Source organism: Dipodomys merriami, unplaced genomic scaffold, assembly GCF_024711535.1.
Source record: "Dipodomys merriami isolate MVZ:Mamm:240054 unplaced genomic scaffold, mDipMer1.0.p SCAF_116, whole genome shotgun sequence".
Taxonomy (NCBI): Eukaryota; Metazoa; Chordata; class Mammalia; order Rodentia; family Heteromyidae; genus Dipodomys; species Dipodomys merriami.
This window is the reverse complement of record NW_027202449.1, coordinates 3,632,884-3,659,725: the sequence shown is the minus strand read 5'-3', so window position 1 is coordinate 3,659,725 and position 26,842 is coordinate 3,632,884. Positions and strand designations below refer to the sequence as shown.

The window sequence follows — 26,842 nt, the reverse complement described above, 5'->3', positions numbered from 1 at the left end:
TGACAAACTCAGCCTCCCTTAATGCTTCCCACAATGCTATTAAGTAAATTCCTGATCTTCTCATTAGAGGAACCCAGCCCAGAGAAGTACATTAATTTGCTTAAGGATACACAGGAAGTGGCTCAAACATGTGTCTCCATGGTTCTAAAGACTGCCTTTGAGCCAGGTACTATTTGAGGCAGTGCAAAAGCAATCTTTACAGCTTCAAAAACATATTTATGCGTAGTCTTTTTGGACAAAGTCTTGCTGGCAACTTCTAACACGCACACGCGCGCTCGCACGTACACACGCACACACCACCCAGACCTGGCCAGGTCATGAGGAGTGGACTCATAGCCAGTTGCTCAGGTAAATGTTGGCCATGTTCAGGACAAGGAACTGTACCCACATGGCCTGGCTTTGGTCTCCAGGAGGATTGTGGGAAATAGAAGCTTCTAGGCTTCCCGTTCAGGTGCTCAGTTGTGCTCAGAAGAGCTGAGGTCTGGATATCGGGCTTGGTCTGCAGTCAGGCCACATGGCAGTACATGGTGGCCAGTCAGAAGCCTGGTGCACCGGCCAGGGGCATGGGCCACCGGGAGCCCCAGAAGGAAGTGGAGTGTGGGGTTTGAGATCTTGACACTCAGCTCTGGGTGCCCAGTGGAGGATGGCATGGACAGCAGAGGGGACCTGATTGATGCTTTGTGGGCCAGAGATGATAATGGTGGCCTGTGCTGAATTCTGGGGACACTCCCCAGTCCTTTTCCTCCGGGGTCCCCCATCTGTCCACACTCCACACCTGTGAGCCGTGATTCCCTCCAGCACCCCTCTCCGCTGGTCTCTGGGACACTCCTGGGACCCGGGTTCTGAGCCTCGGTGCCCAGCCAGCCTGCACATCTGACCTGTGTGTATGTGTCCTTCTTTCTTTCTGCAGCCAACTGGGTACATGGAAAACTCAGTGTCCTACAGCGCCATTGAAGACGTCCAGCTGCTGTCATGGGAGAACGCTCCGAAGTACTGTTTACAGCTCACCATCCCCGGGGGGACCGTCCTGCTGCAGGTAGGAGAAGTTAGCATGCAGCACTTTCCGCCCCTCCTCCCTCCGGAAACTGAGGCATGCAGGCCCAGTTGCTAGGCCTTAGAGGACCATGAGAAGCACATGAACCACACATGCTGCCTGCCTTCTCATCTGTACAAGGAGGAGGTTTCTTATTCTTGGTTGATTCTGGAACCCAGTGGCCGTACCTCCTGCTCGGAGGAAGAATGTGTGCATTTGTGTATTAGTCCAGGATTTGAAGTTAACAATGTAAACTGGTGAAGCAAAAAGGAAGCTGTAATGCTGTATCTATTGAAACACATGGGAAGTACAGGAGAGGATTTCAGGCATCGCTGGATCCAGGAGTCAGATGATGACATTAATATTCAGCATGCCTCTCCCTTTCTGTCTTCCTCTCCCTCTTTCCTCTTCCTGGCTCTGCTTCTGTGTGTTGCTTCATCGGGAGTCTGACTCTCTCAACATGTGGTGGGAAGAGCAGGTCCTCGGCCACCCGAAGCCACATTCCTACAATCCTTAGAAAAACAAGCCCGTTTCCTTCCCAGTACCTTGCATACGGTCTCCTGGAAGACCTTGGTTGGCTCTGCTGAAGTCCCGTCCCTCAGAAATGCTCTCCTGGTTGCCTGCCCACCGTGACTGATCCACCGGGCCCTCCCCAGACCACAGGAGGTGGAGATGGGGGTGCTCTCAGAAAGGAGAAGTGAAAGGCAGAATGAAGCGGTCACAGCCACATGCCGGCCCCTGTCCTGCAGGCATCAGTTCCAGAGGAACCGAGTCAGAACTTGGCCAGAGAAGTTTCCTCTTCGGCTGGGAGGGGCAGAGCCTTGGCCTCCTTAGGAACATTTCCTTTCTGTCTGTCTGTGAAAACCTCCTCTTGCCAGGTAGATGCTCCCTGAAATCTTCTTCAGGTGGCCACTAGGGTAGGAGTATGCAACTCAAAGAGTAGAGGGCTTGCCTAGAAAGTGTGGGGCTCTTGAGTTCAAACCCCACCTAGCACTACCAACATACATACATACATACATACATACATACATACATACATACATACATACATACATACATACATATATATAGCCACTAGCTTGGGACAAGTGCCAGGATCTGAAAGGTGCTGGCCCATTCATCATGGCCAACGCATCCTCTGCTGGAGGACACGGAAGACCCTGCCCACCCCGGTCTGTCTTCCTCTAGTCCTGCTCTGCCCGCTGAGGACACGCCCCTCCCTGAGTCCTGTCCCCTCCATCCTGCCTCATGGGCCATTTCCCCCTCCTGCCACTTCCTCCTCCTCCCTCCTTGCCTTCCTGTCCGATGCTGTCAGATGCCGCACAGAGCACCATCCACACCAGGGTGGAGATGCCAACCCCCTTGGGTGGAAGACCATCTGGGCCGCAGTAGCCAAGAGAGGCCGGCAGGCCTGGGAACAGCCCGCCCGCTCCATGGGCTGTCTTTCCTGTGCTGGAGAGGCCGCATGCTTGCAAAGTGCCCGGAGCCTCTAGGGAGGCCGAGCCATAAACAAATAATTGCAGAAGCCGGTGGCTGAAATAGAGGCATGTCCCAGCGGACCAGGGCCCAAGAGGAAAGGAATGACTCAGTCGGCCTTAGGGTGCCAGAGCAGGCTCCCCAGGGATCCAGCATTCGATCTGGGCAAACAGGGTTGAGTAGGAGTGTGCCAGCGTGGTGGTTGGGGGTGTGCAGTCTGGGTAGGGAGCGTGTGAGTGGGGCGTGGAGCTGGCTGTGGCTGTGGCTGGATAGAGGGCTGCATTTGGGGCCTGTGGCTGTGTCCAGAGCACGCAGGTCCCATCCGCCAAAGGAGGAAGTAGCAGCCTGATGAGGGCCAGAGGCAGCCATTGAAAGCTCTTAAAGGATGGAAGGCACCCTAGGTTACAGGTGCAGAGCCGACATGGAAGGGACAGAAGGACACAGGAGGGAGACTAGAAATGCCTGGGCAGGGCAGGGAGGCCCTGACCCCATTCTTCCAGGCTGGAGCTGGCTACTCTGGCATGGGAGGCCCTCTTGGTCTTGGGGCTGGTTGAGGAGGGCCAGAATGCCAGTCACCCTGGGCAGAGGGGCTGCGGGGATGCAGGATGCTGGTCAGGGCCTGGAATGTTCCTTTAACCCGGCCGTGGCCAGGAGCCCAATGGTAATGACTCGCCTGGATGGCTGCAGTAGGCAGGGCTGGTGCGTCAGAGCTCCCGCTATGGGGCCAGAGCTGCGGGCGGGCGGGCCTCTGGCTCCCCCAGCAACCCCCTCGCCTGCCACCCCTACTCGGTGGATGCATAATCAGAGGTAGGAGCGGCAGAGGAGGAGGAGAGGCAGGAGAGAAGAGGGAGGCCGGCAGCTCAAGATCCAGAGCAGATTTAGCTTGGCAGAGAGCGCAGCAGCCTTCCATGGTCCCCGGGGAGCCCAGGTGGGTGCAGCTCTGCCCCTTGCAGGGCACCCCAGCCTGCAGGGCATCCCCAGCGTGGGGCAGTGGCCGCAGGCCAGCTCCTGCCTCCACACTGGTCCCACCCCCTGCCCCCCCCCCCCCCTTGGTGTGTGCAGCTGGCTGGGGATGGGCCGCCCTGTAGCTCCGAGAGGCCCGGTGACACTTGGCTCTTGGGTGCCGGGCACCTTGATCCTGCTCACATTGTGCTTGTAATAGTGGCAAGGCCTGGATTTAGTGATGACACACGGTCACCGAGAACCACCCCAGTGGCCCTGGACAGACCTTCCCTGCTGACCGGAAGGAGGGGCGGAGGGGCCTGCGCACCGTGGTGTGTGCCCTGCTTAGTCTGCCCCAGGGGGTTGCATGTGCTCTTCCTCCATGCAGCTGGGTGCCTGGCGCCCCATGCAGCTGGGTGCCACTGTGGTGGCCTGCGCAGGCCGCTCTGGGGGACACTGGCGAGCTTTGTGCCTGGGGCGTGGCATACTCTTTTCTGTGCGTTCCTCCCAGGAGTGTGGCCTTGTATGGGCTCTGTATGCTTCCTGTCTTGCTCTGCCCTAGCACGGGGCTTAGCCTCTCCACCTGGGGAGAGAGGGGGTGTCAGGACCCTCTGGGGGTCCCTGTGTCTCCTGCCTACCCTCACTGCTTGCTGGTTTGGGTGTCTCTCTTTCAGGATGCAGCTGTGCCTGTCTGATGTCCTCCATCTCTGATCTTTTCTCTCCGACTCCCTTCCCTCCTTTCCCCTCTCTTCCCCATCTTTTCTTCCTCCCCCCACCCCCCGCTCCCCTACCACACATTCTATTTCTCCTATCTGGTTCTGTCATTCTCTGCCTGCGTCCTTCTTTCTCCTCCTCCTCCTTCCCTTCCCTTCCTCCCTCTTCCTTCCCTTGTCTGTCTTCAAGGGGGTTCCTCACAGGGCCCCTGCTTCACTAGCATTTGAATCTGTGCCACAGGCAGGCAGACCTCAGGAGGCTGCCCTGGTTTCTGGGAAGACTTAAGTGGGCATTTGTGCCATACCCTTCTCCCCAGCCAAGAGACCAAGTAATATGCCTGCAGGCGCCCGCCATCCCGCACGGCCACCGCCACGCTTCTAGATGCTTTGTGGATTCAGCATGAGCTCCCCTAATGCCTTGCTGTTGGCATCTCTGGCTACAGAAAGGACCAATTTATCTTCCTCCTCCCTCAGTGTCCTTTCAGCTGGCGTTGCATTGAAGAGGCCAGCCACACGAGCACATAAACAGTGCGATGCAGGTGTGCTGGGGGCCTCACTGGGCCCGGGTGGGGCACCGGACATCAAGGATCCGGCGGTGCAGACCACCTTTGGCCGGCTCTGCCCCCGTTGGGCTCCCAGCCATCAGTGCAGAGCGGAGACGGTGTCTGCAGCTTTCTGGACCATTTTGCATCTAAACCTGGCTTTTCTCATCAGTGATTCTGAAAGCCCTGCTGGAGGCCAGGCAGCTGTTTACCCCAAGGCTAGCAGCTGGCCGGGACAGGGTGGGTTCCCTTCTTACTGGAAGCCAGAAAGAAAGACCTTTCCGGGCTGAGCACACTGCTGTTTTCCCCCAAAAGTCGGGCCAGGAGCCTGGACTTGGGAACGTTACCCACAGCGCGCTCCCTGGTTTTTCTCACCTCTGAGACAATGTAACAATGAGACAGAACTTGGCAGCTTTCGCAGAGGAAATTGGGCAGAATTCGCCTGGAAGCAGCCCTTGAGAGATTGATCACGGGCGGGCGTGGTGGGAGGCTGCTTGGGCAGGCCCCGTGGCTGAAGGGGGCAGGGGCGGGGGCAGGGGCAGGGGCAGGGCAGGGCAGGGCAGGCTGGGCTCCTTCCTGTGTGTGCTCCAGTGGATTCTCTGAGTGACGCTGGCACCCCCTTGGCCCGGTGGTCCTGCTTCTCTCTGCTGCCAGCCATGTGGCAGGGGTGCTTTGCAGAGGTGACCGACCGGTCCCTGCCAAGGTCCAGCGGGCCTGCTTCCCCGGGCAGGGGCTCAGAGGACGCCAGCAGTTTCTGGCAGAGAGTGGTCCCTCCCACCCTGGACCCAGCCTGCGCCTCCGCAGGGAAGGTGGCCAGTCTATCTGCAGGGTGTGGCCTCTGGCCCAAGTCTCGCCTCCAGCGGGTGCTGGCGCATGGCGCACCCACTGCTCAGGGGGAGGGGGAGGTATCTGTGGGGCAGCCCAGAACTGCTGGGTGACCCAAGGCAGTGGAGAGGGGCCTCCCTGGGCCCCTTACCTGTGAGCTGGAGCCACAGCACGTCTCCTTGGCTTCCACAGGCTCAGTGATGGCCTCTGGACAGCCAGCACTGTATTGGGTCAGCACCGGTGTGGCTGTTTCTAGAGCCACTGTCAGTACCTGCAGGCGAAGGAAGGCTACCAGACCAAAGGGCTCTTTTCAAGTTGTATTTTTTTTGTAAAATGTTGTTGAATGGCTGAATGAGGATAACGATGGACCACTTATCCACCCACCCACCCACCCCTACAGCCACCCGCCTATTCATGCATTTTCACCCATTTACCCACTGTGCGTCCATGTGTCTATACATCCGTCTGCCCACTCACATACCCATCCATTGGATCATCCATCTGCCTGTGCGTGCATACATCCAGCCACCTCCCACCCATCTGTCCATACACACCCACCCACCCATCCGTCTACCCACCCATGCAGGCATGCAGCATCCATCCATGTACCTGCTCATCCATGCGTCTGTTCATGCTTCCTGGCCCAGTGCATGTGCATGCTTCCAACCATTCATTCATTCAGTTCATCAGCCTTCAGCAAACATTTCTCTGGGTTTCAAGGGCACTGTGGTACATGTGTCAAACATGTTTTCTGACCTTGTGGAGCCGCAGCCAATAGAGAAGAGCCAGGCAGGCGGCTGCAGGACAGTGTGAGTCGAGGAGGGAGTCTGGAGAAGTCACTCTGGAGAAGTGGCATTCCAGGTGGGACCTGAGGGGCGCATGGGAGTTAAATCAGGCCCTGTGGGGAAGGTGCGAAGGTAAAGCATTCCTGGCTCGGTGTTCAGGCTGTGTGAAAGGCAGCGCAGACAGAGCAGGCTGGGATTGCTGCGGTAACAAGTAGCCCCAATCCCACCTGGCTGGAAGCTGTAGAAGGTTCTTCATCAGCTGTGTTCTATGTCTGCTGTGGGTCTGCTCTAGCGCTGCTGGTGCTCACGTTGCCTGGAACATTTCTGCCACTGGGGCAGGGGCAGGGGGAGGGAGGCTGTGTCTTTTTGTGTTTTTCTTTACAGTTCCACTCCCTCATGTTGCAGTTTGGTATACAGCTGGTTAATAGATCGCACTCGAGACATATTAGGGTCTGATGGCAGAGCCCAGGGCAGGCAGGGTGAGGGCAAGCGTTTAGGCTTGGGATGAGCCAGGCTGGTGACCAGACTCCTCCTGTTCTTGTTACAGGCCGCCAACAGCTACCTGCGAGACCAGTGGTTCCATTCTCTGCAGTGGAAGGTAAGTTGGGACCTAGTGGATGGTGGCTTTGAGCCAGCTTGTCACTCAGAGGCTCTGCCTTCCCGACAGTCCGGGTGGGGGCTTTGCTCTGTGGCATCATCCTTGAAGGCCAAGGAGCTGAATTTTGGCGCTTGAGGAATTGCGTGGAAAGTGACTTTCACGAGGCTAAGCTTGTGTGAGGCTAAGTACGAGCCGTGCTCCTGTGCCCGCTTTCCTTCTATGCCTGGCTCTCTGGTCTCACTCTGTGGGGCATGCCCGCGGTCCTCCAGGCCTGTGCTGGTCCCTTCCAAGGCCAAGGCCAGCTCCCCTGAGGACAGTGCTTCTCTCCTCCTCCCCCCCCAACGCTGTCCTGCCCAGTAGCCTTGGCGGTGGAGCTGGTGGTGGGGCGGAGCGGCGCCCACAGGAGGCTGTTCCTCGCCCTGCCTCTTTGCCTTCTGATCTTGCCTGTAGAACCAGCCGTGATAGGTTTGCTGGAGCGACAGGTGGTGTCACCACTTGTCCTCGTTGTAGGGAGCTGGTCAGCCTTGGAAGCCGGCACATGCAGGAGGTCCAGGGTACTTGGGGTCCCCTGCTCCCTCGGGGGCTCCCCACAGATGGAGGGGAGAGAGACCCAGATCATCACACTCTTGTCTTAGGCACTTTTCTCTTCCATGTCAGCCCGGGTCCTTTTGTTTTATGCCTATGGTGCCAGGCCCTAGAAGCTTTATACAAGGTACCAAATGGAACCTGCATTTATCCTACTGTGTGTGGAGCTGGCCAAGGCTCAGTGAAACGTCTACAAATTGGTGAAGTCTGTCACTGCCACTGCTCCTGCAGTGTGGATGGGGAGGTCGAGGCCCAGTCTGCAGACCGAGATGGAGCCAACGCTTGTGAATCTGAAATATCGTGGGGTCAGAGGGCCCAGGTGGCAGCTGAGAGAGTGAGGTAGTAGTCACTGAAAAGCCACCAAGAATTCGGTTTTCTGTGTGGAGAATGTGCCTGGCGCCGGCTCTCTGTGATCAGGCGCCCGTGTGTCCCTGGCCTCCTAGAAATGCAGTGGAAGAGGGAGGCTCTCTGCGGGGTGGCAGTTACACACTGATCGTCAGGACGGCGTGTGGCCATTTCCACCATCGGGGACCGCGGCTGCCTCGTCTGCACTGCATGTGTCCTCCGTGCTCACCATGGAGGACCCACAGGCCACCTCCAGTGGCAGCCTGCCTTGTTCCTTGGCCCAGGATGGGGAGGAAAGTACCTGGACACCCATAGCCCCCCTGAGGTGGGGAAAAGCACCGTGGCCATCCAAGAGGTGGCCGATGCACGTGGACTGGGTTGCCTGCAGGCGGTGGTTTTGCACTGGGTGCTGCCCCCTCTCCTGCCTGGTCAGCCTGTCCCTTGGCAGCCATTTGCAGGCATTCCATGAAGCTGCTTGAGAGAGCTGTAGGTGGGACATGACTGTGACCAAGGTGGCACAGGAAATGGGCACAAGGAGCCCATCTGGAAGATGGTATAGGAGTTCACCTGGGAACCTCATGTCAAGGATGCAAACAAGGCCAGAACAGGGCCCCTGGGCTCCAGCAGTTCTCCAGAATACCTGGAAGTCTGGACTCAATTGTGGTTGCATTTGGGTCTTTTGGGGGGGGAGGAGGGAGGAGTGGCTTGTCCTAGGGCTTGAACTCTGGGCCTGGGTGCTGTCCCTGAGCCTCTTCTGTTCAAGGCAAGAACTCTACCATGTGAGCTACAGCACCACTTCTGACTTTTTTGAGTAGTTTATTGGACATAAGAGTCTACAGACTCCTCACATTATGATCCTCCTCACACCTGAGCCTCCTGAGTAGCTAGGATTACAGGTGTAATCCTGGGAGCCACCGGTGCTTGGGTCTTTTTGTTTTTTTAAGCATCCAGAAAGTCAAGATTTTCAGAGAACTGGCACCTGCCTGGCACTGTGGCAGTGGTGACCTCTGTTCTCCCTACACAAGCGTGGGCGATGTCTCAAACGCGCCTGAGACACGGGCCGTTCCCCTTTCCCAGTTGCCCCAGTGATTTAGGTATGTCGCCACCAGGTGGCAGTGGCATCTCAGTGGTAGCAGCTTGGCTGAATTCCTGTGGCTCTTGGTTACCTGGATTTGGTGAGGGGTGGGGCAGAGAAGCATTTGGAGTTGTTTGGGCTAACAAAAATGAGCTGGGAGACCTGGATGTGCATGCTGGTTCTGAAGCTTATTGCCCTGGTGCGAGCAGATCCTAGCACCTGTTTCTCTAACTGGGTGAGTGAATGAGTGAGTGAGGGCCTACAGTGCCTGGTGGCTACTTTCTGGTCCATTGTCATGCAGCAAATGAAGGGATCAGGGCTCAGAGAGGTCAGTTGATTTTCTCAGTTACACAGCAACCGGCTTGTCCTGCCTTCGTGATCAGTGCTTTGCTCTGAGCTCAGAACTCATCAGCCCTCTCAGAACATGACCTTCTACTGTAGCCTTTTCGCCCTCCATATTTTCCTTTTTTAAAAAAATTTTTTCTCTTTAATCGCTAGACTATACAAATTGAGGGCATTTAGAAATTGCCCCGTTTCAGCATGAGGTTTTAAAGTTTCTAGATGTTTTTGAACATTGATGCCATGGCTGCAGCATGCGATGTGCAGAACAAGTTCATCTATTCAGAAAGCGTGTGCTCCTCAGAGTCAGGGCCCTGCTTCGCTGTTCTGGGCTTGCACTGGCATCTGGGGGCCCTCTTCCGGGACAGCGGCCCCCAGGACTGACAAGTCTTAGTTATTACAGCAATGGGAGTTTCCGAAACCCAGCCCTGCCCCAGTCCCGTCAGCTCTTTCTCTGCAGTGTTCCATTTCCAGAGCAGGCAGAGGACCGAAGAGCCTGCGGGGACAGCAGTGAAGAGCTGCCCAGGGCTTGGGCTGTGGCGACCTCTGGGGATGAGGGGCAGCATGTGAACACGGTGTCCCTGAGCGCCACACGCGTCTCTGTGGGTTTAGCTCAGGACCTCGTGCACTCCGCTGTCGGGGCCTCCTGCCCTCAGTGCCGAGCACTGATTTGTGTGGGAAACAGTCTCCCCAGATAAGCTCTGTTCATTTGCAAGTGAGGAGGCCGGTGGGCAGAGTGGCCACTTTGAGGTTCTCCTCCTTTCCCCAGGCAACTCAGCTTTGTCCTGCCCTCTGCAAGTCCTGGAGGCCTGGGCCCACAGGAGTTGGGAGTCTTTCCATTCTGGAAAAGGGATGGCTAGCCTGGGCTGGCCAGCGGAGCGGGCAATCTGAGCCCTCCCAGCCCCCTCCAGAGCAGAGCTCATGTCCCACAGGCTCCCTGGGAGGGTGGCTCTGGGGGTTTGGGTGCTGGGCTCCCGAGGCCAGCCCCTGGGAGGGTGGAAATGTACAGTTAGTTGTACATGAGGCCTCCCTTTGATCTCCTGCCCAGGCCCTTGGAGGCCTGGTCCTGGCGAGACAAGCAACCACATGCACGGGCGGGAGGGGGGGAGGGGGGACACAGCCACAGTTGTAAGCTCAGGGCCAGCCTGTGTTCCAGGCTGCGAGGGCATTGCCCTGTCTCTTGGTGTGGGATTTGGAGGATGCCCTGTGGGCACAGGCACGGGGCGCAGACCTGCCTGTGAGCATGCCGCCGGGTGAGCACACCTGTGCCTGGACCGGGCTCTGAGGGAGCCACCTGTGAGGAGACGCCAGGCGGCCACAGGGACCAGGGCCAGCGGCACCTGCTCTGCTCTGCCCTGCCCAGTGGGGACCCGAGCTGCCTCCAGCCTTTTGCTCCCTGGCAGGCTTCCCCAGGCCGCCACACAGAAGTCTTGGATTCCAGGATGATTTTATCCCCAAGGAGCTGGCTCACTAAGAACAGCCCCAGTCCGGGGTGGGGGTGGGTAGGTGGGTGCTGTGCTAGAGCTGGGGGACAGACTGTGGGTGAGACCGGAGCCACCAGCCCCGGAGCACACTTGGCTGGAGGGAAGTCCCAGGGTCCTTCTGCATGCTCTGTGGCTGGGCCCACCTGCTGCTCCCCAAGCAGGCATGGCCAGCCCCTTGGGCGGTCACTCAGTCAGACCTCTGTGCCCTAGAGGAGGTGGGAAAGAAAAAAAGAAAGTAGGGGTGGAGAGCGCCTGAGGGAGAGCACCATGTGGAGCGTCTCTGGGTTCATGGGCTTCCCTCGTGCCGGCAGCTTGTCACGTCTGCTCCCTCGAGCCTCGTGACAGTTCCTTGTGGCCTTTGTCACTCCCCGGTCTTACAGATGAGGAAACCGAGAGTCTGGGAGGATGAGGGACATTGGTGAGGCCAGGCAGCTTCTTGAGCTGTCGAGCTTCAAATCTCTGAGCTGTTGCTACATGTCAGGGCCCAGCCACTGGCTTCTTTGGCCCTTGCCAAAGGACAGCTACTGTTTGGGTCCCCTGCCCAGGAACCAGGGATGGTTCCTGCGTTCCCTTCCGCCTGTCTGGCTGTGCCTCCCGCATGGGGAGAGGGGAAGGGCCGAAGGCACTACCAGCATGCCTGCCCAGGGAGCAGCGACACAATGGCCGCAAGCCCTTCACTGGTGCCCTGCAAGGCTGAGCTGGTCCTGGGCCCCGGCGGGGCCACTCCAGGGATCCTGTTGCTCTAGCCAGATACCCGCTTCACCAGGCTCCAAACCCCTCCCCAACTATCTAGGAAGGACATGTGCTCCAGAAGGTCCTTCCACACACCTGCCTGGTGTGTCCAGAGTCCTGGCATTTTTTTCTCGGGAGGCCTTTCCAAATGTTGCAGGCATTGGGATTATGCAAAGTAACCCTTGCCTTGCTCACACCTTCCCTCCCCCCAACAACAGCCCAACCACTTTCAGGCCCACCCGCTTCCACCCCAGCCCAGACGCACTGCATTACTGGCTCTCTGGCTTCCTCAGGCTGTCCAGGCTGTTCCATCAGATTTGATGGAACTCCTGGACAGACTGTTTTGGTCGCCGGGGTAGGGTAACGGGCCTCCAGTGAGAAGGAAGGGGCAACAGGAGAGCAGAACTTGGTCTTAGACTTCCTAGGGGCCCAACCACAGGCCCACCTCACCCTGGTCCAGTGGGAGGAATTCTGTCAGATTAATTTCTGGCCCTCAGTCAAAGAGGGTTTTGTGACCACTTAAGAATCGGTGGGCTAGGTGTCGGTGGCTCACATCTATAATCTTAGCTACTCAGGAGACTGAAATCTGAGGATTGCGGTTCAAAGCCAGCCCAGGCAGGAACATCTGTGAAACTCTGATTTCCAATTAACTACCAGAAACCTGGAAGTGGCACTGTAGCTCAAGTGGTAGAGCACTCGCCTTGGCCTGAAGAGCTGAGGGACAGCGCCCAGGCCCAGAGTTCAAGCCCCACAACCGACAAAAAAAAAAGAATCCGAGGGAGTGCGCAGAGCTCTGGAGGGAGGGGCTGTCTCCAGCTCCAGCGCTGCACGAAGGGGTTCCAGGGGTCTCAGTGGAGCTAGGCGGGCTGAGATGGGGAGAGGGGAGACCCTCACCGGTCCAAGTATAACCGGAGGCTTTGTCCACAGGAGTGCTCAACCCAAGGGCAGAGGTCTCAAGAGCTCAGGCTGCCAGTCCCCATGGGAGCACCCGTCGCCAGCATCCCCAGCCCCAGGCCCCTCTCAGTGGGTCCCTGGGGACCCTCTAACCAAAAACAGGGTGCTCTGGGATTGAAACTAACAAGTGGCAGAGGGCTGGACAGCCTTGGGGAGGAGAGTCTTGCCCTCATAGGTATTTGCAATAGAGGAAAAACAATTTATTCATCTCTGGTGTCAGGAGCTATGCTGAGGTTGTCATACCAGGGTATCTGTTGATTTCCCACGCCTGGTGAGGCTGGTATTGAAGGAAGAGATGAGTGAGCAGAGTGGCTGATTGGAGGCCACCCTGCTGGAGTCCAGTCACACTGGGATTGTGTCCCAGGCTAGAGGACCTCCAACTCTGTCTTGTGCCTGGCAGGATGCCTGAGGTACTTCTAGCTTCTTCCACCAGGAGCTGGCAGGATTGTGGGCTTGGTGAGACCAGGGCTAGGGTACAAGGTCCATTAGAGTGCTGTTCAGAACAGAGGTGCACAGATGAAAAGAACACAACCCAGCCAGGCGCTGGTGGCTTGCATCTGTAGTCCTTCCTGCTCGGGAGACTGAGATCTGAGTATCATGGTTCAAAGGCAATCTCGGCAAAAAGTCCGTGAGACTCTTAGCTCCAATTAACTACCAGAAAACTGGAACTCTCGATCACTGGCTGAAAATTAGCTTATCAGACTTACCCGTGCTATTATGTACCCTAACACTTTATTACTCACTGGCTGCTGGGCTGTATTGTGTTGTTTTGTTTTGGATGGGTTTGTCCAGTGAGTTGCTGAACATCTGGATCACACACGCACATTCCTGCTGTGTGTCCTGGTATCAAACTGTCAGCCATGAGGCAAACTACCAAGCCCTTCAGCTGACATGTTCTCCTGAGTGGCTGTATAAGTTATAGTTCCAATACATCTTAGCACTATGAGAGCCCCAAGATTGGGGCTGTTGAAAATTGCGTATACCTAAAAAACAAAGAGAGAGGACTAAAAAAAAATTAAATTCCCAGCCAGACACTGAAGGCTCACACCTGTAATCCTAGCTACTCAGGCTGAGATCTGATGATCATAGTTCAAAGCCAGCATAGGTAGAAAAGTCTATGAGACTTCTATATCCAGTTAAGCACCAAAAAGCTGAAAGTATAAGTATGGCTCAAGTAGTAGAGCAGCACCAGCCTTGAGTAAAAAAGCTAAGTGAGAGAAAGCATGAGGCCCTGAGTTCAAGTCCCTGTGCTTTACATCAAAATATAAAATAAAATCCCCACTTTCCCATTAACCTGTCTTCCATTTTAAACATTCAAGCTGTAACTTATGATAAAATTGCATACATTTTAACTGTTGGGTGTGTGGAGTAACCACCACCCAGATTTCCATCACCCTAGAATATTTTCTTGTGTTCCATCCTACTCAGCTAGATCTGGGCAGTATAGATTTGATTGCACCACTCAATGGCACTTAATTTTTTAAACTTACAGATGGCTTATTTCTATAATTTTCCACTTACTAGTTCATACTATGGTATTAGGGTGTGCATCTGAGCTGTTTCCAGAAGGCTCCTTGGCTGCCAGCTGATGGGCTCTGGGAAGGTGGATCAATCCTGAGTCTGACCTACCTAATCGATGTATTGATTCTGTGATGGGTTCGTTACTGGCGTGTGGTGGGAACCCTAGGAGGTAGGGCCCTGCTGGAGTGGCAGGTCAGGGAGGCCTGAGAGATGGAGCATGCCCCTGGCCCCTCCCTAGCTCCTCCCTGCTTTCCGGCCACCTCGAGGTGAGCAGCTCTGCTGAGCTTCCTGCCAGGAAGCTCCTTCTCACCACAGCCCAGGAAACAGTGGCACCAGCCAGCTGTGGGCCAATTCAGGAATGAAAATGCTAATGCACACACGGTTGACTCTGTAAATAAAACAGTGGCCAGCCCAGCTGTGTGCGAGGTGGGGGTCCTCGGTTCTGTTCAGGCAAGGGTCAGCCTGGATCTCAGCTCTTTAGCAAAGCACTATGCTCTGCGAGGAGCTCTGTGTCTACCGATGGCACCTTGCTCTCACCCCTAGGTACTCTTGTGACCGTCCCCACTCTAGGACAAGCACCAAGACCGGTAGAATGACGTGGCTCAGGCGGCAAGGCTAGAAAGGAAGAAGCTGGGGCTGTACCATGACCTGGGCCCCCAAGCCTCACCTTGAACTCTCCTGTTGCTGGCCAGGGCTTCCTCCGTCCACCTAGAGTGTCTGCCTTCGACTGCAGGGTCTTAGAACACCCCTTTCCCTCTTCTGTGCGACCGCTCTCCCAGGCCTCAGAAACAGCAATCCCAGCAGCTAGGAGAGAAGTGACATTTGCGGTTGTTTTTCCCAGGCAGGGAGGGAAGGGGAGCAGAGCTCCGGGTGTCACATGTTCCATGCTCTGATGGGGCTGATGACTCGCTGAGCCATGCAAGAGGCTTCTCACATGAAAGCTCTGTGGGCGAACTTGCTTTCTGCCCTTTAAGACAGAGACCCCTCCCTCCCCCTTCTCTCATACTGGGGCTTGATCTCAGAGCCCAGGCACCGTCCCCTCGCTTTGTCAATTAAGGATGGCGCTCTAGCACTTGAGCCATAGCTCTGCTTCAGTGTTTTGTTGGGAGGTGTGTATCTCAGCCTCATTTTACAGGCGATATGAACGTCATGGACTTTCCTACCTGTGCTGGCTTCAAACCACACTCTCAGACTCCTAAGTAAGCTAGGATTACAGGTGTGAGCCGCTGGCACCCAGCTTTGAATTTTTTCAGTGTGCAGATGAGAAACATCTACATAACCAGAAGGTAGTACCTCTGTGGGCCGGACCTCCTGAGGAGGCTGACGGGGCAGCAGGGTCCCCAGCACCGCTGCGCAGGGTCCCCAGCACCGCTGCGCTGCGCTGCGTTTCCCAGGAGGTTCAGTCTGGGAGGAAACAATGGCCTGCTGTTTTGCTGTTTTGCTCCAAGGCTGCCGGCCTCTCCATCCCCACCCCTTGCCTGTTGGCTTGGAGACAAGGCCAACCACACACTAAAAAGAGCAGCGCCTATCCCCACAGAGGAATTAGACATTTGTCTCAGCCAGAGGTGATCAGAGAGCCCAGCGGGGTGGCAGCTCAGCTCTTAGGAAGGAAGGATTTGGGGAGGGGCTAATTGGCCCAAAGTGAGGTGCCCGCATCACCAGGCCTTGGTGGCCATTGTTTGCATCCTGCTCTCCGGAAGGCCCTGCCAGGACCTCCAGGCAGCTTTGCACAAAGCCTGAGAAAGACCTGCTTTGGGAAACACGATGCCCCTCGGATGGACCTGCTTCCTGTTGGCAGCAGAGTGCCAGGGTGCTGTGTCGCCAGTAGGGTAGAAGAAAAGGAGTGGGAGCTTGCCACACGCTTGGATAAAACCCTGGAGAAGACCAGGCTGAATCTGCCTGCCAGGCTAGAACAGATGTGCAGAAACACGGGAACCTACAGCACCCATGAGCTCCAGGGCCTCTGGACACTGGCCGAGAGCACGCTAGGCTCCTGTGGGCCCCGTTCACGGCCGGCCACTGACGCTTGAGGTCCTTGTCACAGCCTTGAACTCTCCATGGAAGAGGGTCATCCTCTCCGCTCAGTAACTCAGTGGGATTCACAAGGCCCCGGGCCCCACAACCGCTGCCACAGCCTGAAGGGAGTGTGGGGGGGAGTCCAGTGCATGTTTACCAAGTTGACTACCAGTTTTCACCGTCTGTGTCACCTCACCCGTGCTGCACAGTGTCCCCTGGGAGGTGGGTAGCCCTGACCCTCAGAATAAATAATTTACTCACACATCTGAACCAGAATCCACACCCAGGGCCCGATGCCTTCTGTGCTGGCGGACCCTGCTGCGTGGTCCCTGCCAGCCTGCGGCAGTGCGTGAGTGACTGAGCACGTCATCATTTCTGGTCGCCTCCAGGTGTTCTTACCAGGAGCTGTCTGGAACCCAGGCTCCCAGAATGCAGCTGGGTTTCTCTAGGTGTAGAGTTCTCCGTGTGACTGTCTGAGGGTTCCCCCAGGAAGGCTCAGCCCTTTGCTGCCGTGCCCAGGACCCCTCCTGGGAAGGAGCAGTGGGTCTCACCTTTGAAGCCCATCTGAAAGCAGCCAGGGATAGTTAGTTGCTGGATTCTGGGAGCTGGAACTGGATTACGGAACTGGATCCTCTTTCTAGGGCATCCATACATCAGAGCCCTTTGTGGTGGGTGACTCAAGGAGCAGAGGCTTCCAAACCAAGCCGCAAACACACCAGATGTCCTTTGAAGTGTGTGCCCTATTTAAAGTCACTAGTTCAGTAAACTGTGAGGCCCCTGCTGAGGGGCCCTGCCCTGAGACTTCGGGGAGGAAATCCTTGTCTAGGGTCGGGAGGTTTCCCAGTGTCGCCCTGGTTTCCAGGCCTCACCTGAGACTGCCCAGCACAGTCCTTCCACTGATGTGTTAGTAATTAATGAAACACCCCCTGCAGTCTTATGGAAGACCTGGTAGTAATTGGGTTCAAAGACCCCTTTGACCCAGGGCTGGCCCCGGCCAGGAGGAGTGGGTCACGTGACCGGAAGCTGGCGGTGGCGCCAGGAGGACTGTACCGCGGCTGAGGTTTGGGTGAAAGGACTTTGAGGGTCTTCATTTCCATATTTCTAAGAGCATCTTGTCTGAGCCTGTGCGTGTGAGGCAGCTTACAAAGCACTGACGGGAAACTGCCCGAAGCTGGTTTGGCTAACGTCCCAGCTGGTGTGCAAAGAGAAAGCCAGATGCCAGCCGTGTGTGCAGCATGAGGCCATCTCTGGACATAACACAGGGACCCCAAAGCTGACCCCGCTGTGTTGCACCTGCTTCATCCGACTAGAGAAAGAAAAATCAACAGGCTCTCCAGTGACTTTCCGCTCCCTCTCTCACTGACTTAGACCTTGGGCCCTGAGCAGTTCGAGATCTGAGGACAGGACTTTGTCACCACTAGAGTCCTAATTTCTGAAACCCCTAGCGATGGGGATGGGTCTTTATTGCTCTTATTTGATTAAGTGTATGGTTATGGGTGCGGCTTCCTGAAGTAATTGAAGCCTTATGGGTGAAGCTGAGCAAGCACACCTCCTACCAGGGCCAGCTACCTCTGCAAAGACAGCTGGCCTGGAGCCTGGGCTCTGTGGGTGCCTAGCTGTGTGTCTGTGGCTCTGTATTTCCCGGTGGATTGTGGTCGTGAGATGGGGTCCTCAGAGCTATCCGCACGCTCCTTCACTTGCTTTTTAACTGTGAGCTGTTACAACCACCATAATTAAGGCATTCCTGTATTGCCAACATTCAGAACTTTCTAGGTACCTTATTTTTTGAGCGTGGCTACTGAACTCAGCTATCATGTATCAACCTGAAATATTAGCTTTAACCCTCTCAGCAGCTCCAGGAGGCAGAGCCCCTAGTAAGCCCATTGTACAGCTAGGAAACTGAGGCTACACAGCTTGTAAGTAGCTGGAGGGAAATCCAAGTTCAATTCTGACGGTAAACCTAAGGCCTTCCCCGAGGCTCCCAGGTCGCTAGGAGTACACCAGGGCTGCAGGCAGCGCACCACACGAGCTGACCCCCACCCCATCCTGCTGGTCTCCTGAGCCCCAGGACAGTCCAGCCATTCGCACCTTGTAGCTCTGGGGGCTTGGGCCTTTTTCATTCTTAGTTCATTCAGGGAGCTGTAGTAAAACAATGGCAGCTGGAGCTTATAAACAAAAGCAGAACGTGCCTTACAGGTCTGGACTCCGGGAAGTCAGAGACTGCATGGTTCAGTGTGGTGGTCTTCTCACGGGTGACCGGGCAAGGCACCCTCGTCCATTGGCACCTTTTATCAAGACACTAGGTCTGGACCCACCTCGATGCCCTCCCACCAACCTCTTCATCCTGGGACACCATTCCACCCCCCACCCCGTGGAGACCCTCCGCTCAGCAAGCTGTCCTGCCCTGGTCAGCCTCCCGCCGGGCCCGCTGAGGGCCTTTCCCCAGGCCTCTCCAGAACGCACAGACTTTAGGGGATGGTCTCATGCACTGCACCCCTGCCTTCAGGGCCCAAGGCAACATGGCTTACCATGTTAACTTTAGTCTTCATTTTTTGGGGTGGGGGGTCAGTACTGGGGATTGAACTTGGGGCCTCCCACATGCTAGGCGAGTGTTCTTGAGCCATGCCTTTCCCCACCTCCTCCATCATGCTACCTTTGCCTAGGCTAGTCTTGAGCTCAGAATCCTCCTGAGTAGTTAGGATTACAGACGTACATTGCCACGCCCACTAGCCCTGTGTAAGTGAGCTGTTGGTTAAGTACATTCACACTGTTGCGTGCCTGTTGCCACCACCCATACCCAGATGTTCCTCGTCGCCCCAAACTGGAGCTCTGTCCTTTCCCCCCGCGCATCACAACCCCTACTCAACTGTGTAAGACCTTAAGGACTTATATGAGGGAAGTCAAGCAGGATTCGTCCCTTTGTGATAGACTTGACAGAACGTCTTCAAGGTTCACCTATGTGGTAGCGTGTGTCTGTGTTTCCTTTTCAAGGCTGTGAAATACTCCATCGGGTAGGTACACTATGCATTATAGTTCCTTACCCCTCCATTATTTGGTTGGCTGCAGTTTTTTCTCCTTTTATGCGTCTGTGAACATGGGCATGCCAGTACACCTATAAATAACAGCTGTGCCCAAAAAGGTGCCCATGTCTGGTGCTACCACCCACAGTGCCAGCCTGATGGGTCCAGGTGGGGTTCTGGGGTAGTTGGGGCTTTGTTAAGCCCTGAGGTAGTTCTGATGTGTAGCCAGGCCCTGGCTCAGTGGCTTGAGGTGCTGTTAGCACGGGCTGGTGCGGGGGAGGCCGGGATTCCCGGTCAGATGGACAGTAGCTGCTGGTGTTGGTTGGTGTGTTGGGAAAGCACTCAGTGGAACCCCTTTTCCACTCTTCTTTGCCAAGGACCTGTATCATCCCCAGCTGATTCCTCACCTGAATTCTCCTGCAAGTTCTTCCTGCAGCCTCCTGGGTCCCCAGGTGGCTTTGCTGAGGTCACTGATGATGCAGGTGCCCAGCTAGGCAGCCATCATGGCCTTCCCGAGGCAGGGCAGGGGCCAGGGACAGGCATTCGGGTGAATGCTGGCACTGCTCTCCACCAAGGGACAGGACATCAGGCTGCCCCAGGCCGCAGAGGGAGGGCAGGCTGAGAGCAGAAAGCTGCCACCTGTGGTCCCAGAGGCCCGCTGCCTCCTTGGTGAAGTAGGGGCCGGATGGGGCCGCGGGGACGGCTGCAGCCCAGCTCGGCGTGGAGCAGCCCAGCTTGGCGTGGAGCAGCCCAGCCCGGTGTGGAGCAGCCCAGCCAGGCGTGGAGCAGCCCAGCCCAGCCTTGTCAGTACTTTCTGCGTGGGCTTTCTTTCCTGTGGTGACCACCACCAAGTGCCATAAATGAGGGGCTTTGAAAAGGAAGGCTGTGTCCTCTACAGTTTTGGGGGCCAAGTGCCAAGTGAAAGGAGGGCAGGGCCTCTGGAACCCCTGGGAGTTCTTGCCCCACACAGTCCCACTTTTTTTCTTTTTTTCTTTCTTTTTTTTTTTTTGCCAGTCGTGGGGTCTGAACTCTGGGCCTGGGCGCTGTCCCTCAGCGCTTCAGCTCCAAGCTAGCACTCTACTACTTGAGCCACAGCACCACTTCTGGCTTTTTCTGCTTATGTGGTGCCGAGGAATCAAATCTAGGGCCTCAGGCATGCAAGGCAAAGTGCTCTACCACTGAGCCACTTTCCTGGCCCCCACAGTCCCACATTGAGGGCTGGCTGCCTTGGCCCGTGCCCCTGCCTCCAACTTCATATGGCATTCGCTCCCGTGCACGCACGCTCCCATGGGCACCTCTAGTCATCGGCCATACAGCCCCCCCTACTCCAGAGTGACCGCATCCTCATCTGCACAGACCTCCAGACAAGGTCGTGTCACGTTCCAGTGGTTCAGACTGGGACATCTTCTTGGGAGGAGGCACAATTCGATCCACATCACCCGCTGTGTAAGCGTGGGCAGGGTACTTGTCGCTCCTTGTCACCAACTCCCTGTGGCAGGGGAGAACACAAGGCGCCCACCGGTGGGAGCGTAACAGCGGGCCTGTGAATTAGAGCCCTCTGCTGAGGCTCAGCTGCATCCATTGTCCGTGTACCTGAACTCTGGGCCCAGCCAGCTCTGTGATTGGAATCTGGGTCCCACACAGACCCTGGAGCATTCCCTGACAATGGGTTAGAGAATCCAATGCCAGATGCCTTAGCAGGAGCACTTAATTCACATTTGTGGACCCTTCTGGTGGTTTCTCTCTTGTCTGCCTTCTTAAAACTATGGGGAGCACCTTTTCCTGAACCCCGAGTGGCTCCAGGCACTACACAGAACATTGCAGTGGCAGCCAAGGCCTCTTCCCTGCCCCCAAAGAGTTTACCTGTAGCTTATGAGTAAAACAACACATACGGTGTTTAGTGTGCTGAACACCCTCACTGTTGATTGCATGGGGCCTGGGGTGCTGCAGTCTCTGAACATGCAGGTGGGATGTGGTACCCAGACAGGAGCATGACACCAAGGCTGGGTCATCTCATCATCCAGACTCATGGTTACCTAGGCAACCAGCCGATGCCCAGGACGAGTGGAGCAGGACACCCACCTGTGCCTGGTTGTTGCCTTAGCAACAGTAATGGCTGCAAGGAGTCTGCCTCCAGTGGGCACTAAGGAAGCTGAGTACCCAGGTTGCATTCCTCCTTCAAGCAAATCGCATCTCCTTGGAAGCTGGCTTTTTAGGCAGATAGGAGCTGGGCCAGGCTGCAAATGCCCTGGCCAGCCAGGGAGGGGAAGCTCAGCTTTCCCTGGGACAGGAGGCAGCAGTGTGAATGAAGGCGTGGAGGGCACAAGTCGGGCACCTGTGGTACAGAGCTAGGCCATCCCCGATCTCTCTCACTAGCTGCCTGATGGTTTCTCGTCTATGCAAGAGGCTAATTGTACACTCCCCCCCCCCCCCCCCCCCGGCTGTTGTCAGGACCATGGAAGCTAACATTCATGAACTGCTTAGCTCGGAGGCCTGGCCTCTGGAGAGTCCCCCCAGGAGGGAGATGGCTTGTGCTCCAGTGTCATTGTCTGTCTTGGCAGCCATTTTATGGCTCTGAGCAGCGTTGTTAGGGTGATCCTCGGCCCGCCTCTCCTGCAGGAGGTGCCCCCACACCCACCTTGACCATCCATGAATGCACTGGGGCTCGGACCAGCAGGCAGCCAACAGTGCGCAACAGTGCAGTAATGGCTGACCCCTGGCAGAAGGTGGCCTGGCATGGGCTCACGGACATGCAGGTGTCCACAGGAAGCAGGGACTTGGACGCGCTGGTTCATGGAGGCAGCCTGAGGCGGGGGGGGGGGGGGGGGGGAATCCCGGTCAGAGAGAAAAGATACTCAGAGTCTTAGAAGATGTACAGATCAGAAAGGCCTGTCTGTAACAGAAGCAAGCAGAACAAGCATTTATGACATTTTACAATGAGATCTGCGTATCCAGTGAAGGTGCTTATCTTCTTGGTATTTCAAAGCCTGGGGCTCGGGAATGCCCAAATCTCCCTGGGGCGGGGAGGAACAAAGTTCCTTTGCAGGTGTCAGCTGTACCAAGGCTCACCCAGGAACTGGCCAGAGCCCTCAGGCGGAGTTGGGGACCTGGGATAGGAGTCCGGAGAGACCCAGCGAGTCTGCGCAGTCCAGGGAGGTCAGCTCAGAGGTGAGGAGCTGGTCTTGAAGACCTTGAGACCCAAAGCGCAGAGCAACGTGTGAGAGAGGTACATAGCCTTTGTCAAATCTGAAGCCAAAACGGCATTCTCCATGCCCTGTGGAGGGCTGAGGCGATGGATGGAATCCCCTACCAGTGCCAGGGCGTCTAGAGCGCTGGCTTGGCAGCAGTGATGGATGGCAGCCATAGCCCGTCCCACATCGGGGAAGCCAGGGGGCGGCAGCTTGCCGGGGGAGTAAAGCAGCCTGGGGGCCCCCCACACTAGGGAGGGAAGAGCCTGAGGTGGCATCCCCAGGGGTTGGAAGCAAGCAGGGTCATCTTGTGCACACAGGCTGGCCTGAAGCTTGGGGGAGGGGCAGATGAGCTGAGCCTCGGGCATGGTGGCAGAGGGGACACCAGGACTCTACGACAGCACGCCCAGTAAAGCCATCGTGGTAGAGAAAAATGCTGTCTGTCTGCCATGCAGTGTGGTAGCTACTGGCAGCTGCAGGGTGACAGTGTGACCAAAGCTCTGGATGGCCACTCGGATCCCATTCTGATTAAGTTCAGCCGGCAGCTCTGCTCCACGACCCACCCTAGCGCTGCAAAGCCAGGCTGAATCCTTCTAGCTTGATCATCTCGGTGGGATTCTCCCCGCTCCCTTCCCCCTCCCCCTCCTCTTCCCCTCCCCCGCAGCACCCCCCTCTGTGGTGGGGTGGGAGCATGCGTGCTGGCGTCTGTGTGCTTCAGAGCCACAGCTCCCTCCTCCAGAGGTGTGCTTCTAGTACATTTTGAGCCACACCTCTCCTGGCAGGGAGCCCATTTCTGGTGACAGCTTGTTGCTGGTAGAAGAGCCTACAGGCTCTGGCCCCCCGCGGCGCCCCCCCCCCCATACGCCTGAGATCCCAGCGTCTGTGCCTGCCTCTGCTCAGGAGCAGTTTCCAGAGAGATGGCGGGTGTTGCCCAGGTAACGTCCCTTCACTGACAAGCCAGAGGGTGAGGACAGCCGTGGAGCAGGAGGCTCTACCTGCTGGCTGGCTCTGCTGGCTGGTGGGGCTCCTGCGTGCTCTGGATGTGGGTGATCATCAGTAAGAGTGGCTGTGTAGCCAGGGCCTGGATGAAGAATCTCGTGTGTCTTACTTTGTGGATGCTCACATCAAGCCTTTGACAGTTAGTTTCCTGTTTTGCAGGTGAGAAAATGAAGATGTAAGTAATAGACTAAATTCTGGGAGCACTGGGGTGCTCTGCTTCGCTCACCGTGGCATCCTTAGTACTTACACAGGGCTGAAACAGCCTAGTAGATAGTTCTAAAGTATCTTTGTTGAGTGACTGGATTGATAATGCGTGGGTGGGTGGCTAGATGGATGGGTGGGTAGAGAAGTAGAGGATGGATGGACAGATGGATGGACAGATATGTGTAATAGGTGAATCAGTGCAAGATGTGGGGGTGGCTAGATGGATTAGTGGATGATGGATGAATGGATAGATGGATGGTTGAAGTAGAGCTGGAATTTGAGCTGAAGCCTGCTGATTACAAAGCCTGCACTTTTAACATTTATTTAGCTATACTGCTTTTGGCTTTGTCTGATGACTTGTCCCCTAGGATGGCATTAAAAGGAAGTTTATTTGAGATATAATTTACATGCCATAAAATCCACCCACTGTAGCCAGTGGCTCACACCTGTAATCCTAGCTGCTCAGAAGGCTGATGATATCTGAGGATCAGGATTCAAAGCCAGACCAGGCAGGAAAGTCTGTAAGACACTCCTACTTCTAGTTTAACCAGCAAAAAAATGAGAAGCGGGGCTGGGAATGTGGTTTAGTGGTAGAGCATGCATAAGCCCTGGGTTCAATTCTTCAGTATCATATACACAGAAAAACCAGAAGTGGCACTGTGGCTCAAGTGATAGAGTAAGCCTTGAGCAAAAGAAGCTCAGAGACTGTGCCTAGGCCCTGAGTTCAAGCCCCAGGACTGATAGAAGGGCGGGGTGGGAGGGGCTATGGCTCACAGTCTTGTTTTAGAACATTGCCGTCACTGAGCTTGCTTACAGCCTCATCCCTGTTGCTGTTCCTCAGCCCGGGCAAGGACTGGTCTACTTTCTGTCTGTGAATTTCCTTTTCCATATGTTTTGTATAAAGCGAATCACCAGTGTGTCATCTTGGCATAACAGGTGTGGGTCCACCTGCATTGCCATAGAAAGAATGCTGTCTTTTTCCTTGCTAGATATTCCACCACACCCTGTTTCTCTGTTGATGGATGGGTGCGCACAGGGTGCAGTGCCCAGATCTTTGTATAGAGTACGTTTTTCCTTCTCTTGGACAGATTCAAGGGAAGTTTCTGAGCTGTGAGTTGATGTTTTAGCATTTCAATAAACTGACTCTAGTGTCTAGTGTGGCTCCAGCACAGTCTACCCCCCACCAGCACAAGGCTCCGTTTCTCGCTTCCTTCCCAGCACATGCTGTGGCCTGTCTTTTCCATCCCTGCTGTGCTAGGGATGGTGAGATGGAGCTCAGTAGACAGATTCTTTTGTTGGTGTTTATGCTAGTACTAGGGCTTCAGCTTGGGGCCTGGTCCTTAGCTTTTTTGCTCAAAGCTGGTGCTTTACCACTTTAGCCACAGTTGCACTTCTGGCTTTTGACGGTTAATTGGAGGTAAGCGTCTCAAGTGACTTCCCTGCCCAGGCTGGCTTCAAAGCATGTTTCTCAGATCTCAGCCTCCTGTGTAGCTTGGATTACAGATGTGAGTTGCTGGGCTGGTTCTCTTTTGCTTTCATGCGCATTTCCCTGGCGGTGTAGTGGGGAGGGGCAGTGAGACCTCTCAGTCCGCAGTGAAAATGTAAAAGATAAATTGAATGAAAAGTGCTGATGCGCCAGGACCTCACCTGGAGCTGGGATCCCAGGAAGCAGCCCGAGGGCCGGCCCATAGGGGCTTTGAAGCATTTGGGGTAGGGTGGGGCCAAGGTTTTGCTTGTGGGAAGCAGGGGAATCGAACAAAGGGTGGTGATGGCCCGCTGGGTTAGGGCTCCCATTGCTCAAAAACCAGCAGAAGCAGAGGTACAGAGTTACAGGGTTATGGAGTTACAGAGTTACAATTACAGTTAGTAGCTAAAGTAATGAGTTACCAGGGAAGCCTTATCCACAGCACACTTACATTTATATCTTAAAAATCATTCATTATCCATTTTACACAATCCAAGTCAAATATCATATTCCATCTTTACGTCCTCTACCATGTCAGCGGGGGCTGGGAGTGGGGGTAACAAGATGAGCATCTTTTTTGTATGCTGACCCCCAGGCAGACCGTTGACCTTGTGAGTTGAAACGAGGCAAGCTTTCTCTACGAAGGGCCAGATAGCGACTTTGGAGTCGGGGCCATGTTCAGTTTCTGCTGCTTATTCACACACACACACACACCCACCAGAGACTTTGGAGTGGGGGCCACGTTCAGTTTCTACTGCTTATTCACACACACACACACACACTCTGTGGGACCATTTTTGGTGTTGTCCTAGCCTGGCCATGTGCTGTAGCATGTCAGCTGCTTTGAGTCAGTGTGTGTCATCAGTATGTGTCCAGCCACAGGCAGTTCCCAGGCTCAAAGGAATGCCAGGGTCTGCAGAGTTCACACCACACACACCACCCAGCCATGCATCCTCCTGGCAGAGGGGGCTTGGCTAGAAGAGCACAGTTCCAGGGCAGAGCTGCAGGGAGCCTGGGATTCGGGGTTCCGGCCACAGTCCAGGCCCAGGCCATCCTGAGGCACCGCCTGCCAGGAGACATGCTCCAGTGTCAGCTGGGAGGGGCCAGGCCCCGTGGCCCTGGACAGGCGCCTCTGTGTGTCCCGGGGTTCAGAGCCTCTTCTGGGATGCCCCACACCTGTGACATCGTGGCCGCCCCTTCACCTGCTGGTCCCACCAGCCCTTCGCTCTGCCCCACGCCGGTCCCTGATGTCTGGCTCTTAGAGCCCGGGGGCTCGTCTCCTGCTGGGCCTGGACGAGTCCCTTGTCCTTTGCAGGGGCGCTGCAGCTGCCCACTACCCCAGCACCACCACTTACTGGCACCAGGACCCCCGAGTGTGTAGGTGTGTGGCTCTGAGGCCAGCTTGACCTGGGCGGTATGCATGCTGAAGCGTAGGGGGAGCCCCGGCCAGTGCCCTGCACCGCACCGCCCTGCTTTGGAACGGTGAACTTGCAGGTGGATCTTCTCTCTGCCCCAGCAGGACTGCGCAGGGGAGCACTACCAGCCGCCCGCGCCATTTGCACTCAGTCCCTTGTCTTAGAGTCTGTTCCCAGGGGGCCTTCATCTGTGGCATGCTGCAGCTCAGAAGTCCTGGCGCCTGGTACCTGGTGCCCAGGGTTCGTTGACAATGCTGAAGCAAGTGCCCCAGCGTGCTCAGAAAGCTGTCACCCTCCCGGACCACAGAGGTGGGTGGCTGGTGAGCACCGAGCTGGGTCAGAGATACCATGTTAGTGTGGGCATTGCTGGTGGGTCCTGCTTTGACTTGTTACCTCTGGTCCTGCAGTTTGGGTTTTCTTGTTTAGAAAGACAGGGTGTCTGTCTGTCTGTCTGTCTGTCTGTCTGTCTGTCTGTCTGTCTGTCTGTCTGTCTCTCTCTCTCTCTCTCTCTCTCTCCTTCCCCCACCCCCCACCCCCTTCCTTTGGAACTCAAGATCCTCCTGCCTCATTCTCTTCAGTTGTGGGG

The 26,842-nt window shown here is 55.9% G+C and overlaps 1 protein-coding gene across 1 annotated transcript in view; it reads left to right on the top strand.

Moving 5' to 3' along the window:
• The window catches only part of LOC138822879 (C-Maf-inducing protein), a 153,791-nt gene that overhangs the window by 94,164 nt on the left and 32,785 nt on the right, over nucleotides 1-26,842 (top strand). Inside the window, exons 2-3 of the mRNA XM_070015856.1 lie at nucleotides 911-1,036; nucleotides 6,864-6,914. Of these exons, the coding sequence (XP_069871957.1) occupies nucleotides 911-1,036; nucleotides 6,864-6,914 (177 nt within the window). The remainder of the gene's footprint in view (nucleotides 1-910; nucleotides 1,037-6,863; nucleotides 6,915-26,842) is intronic.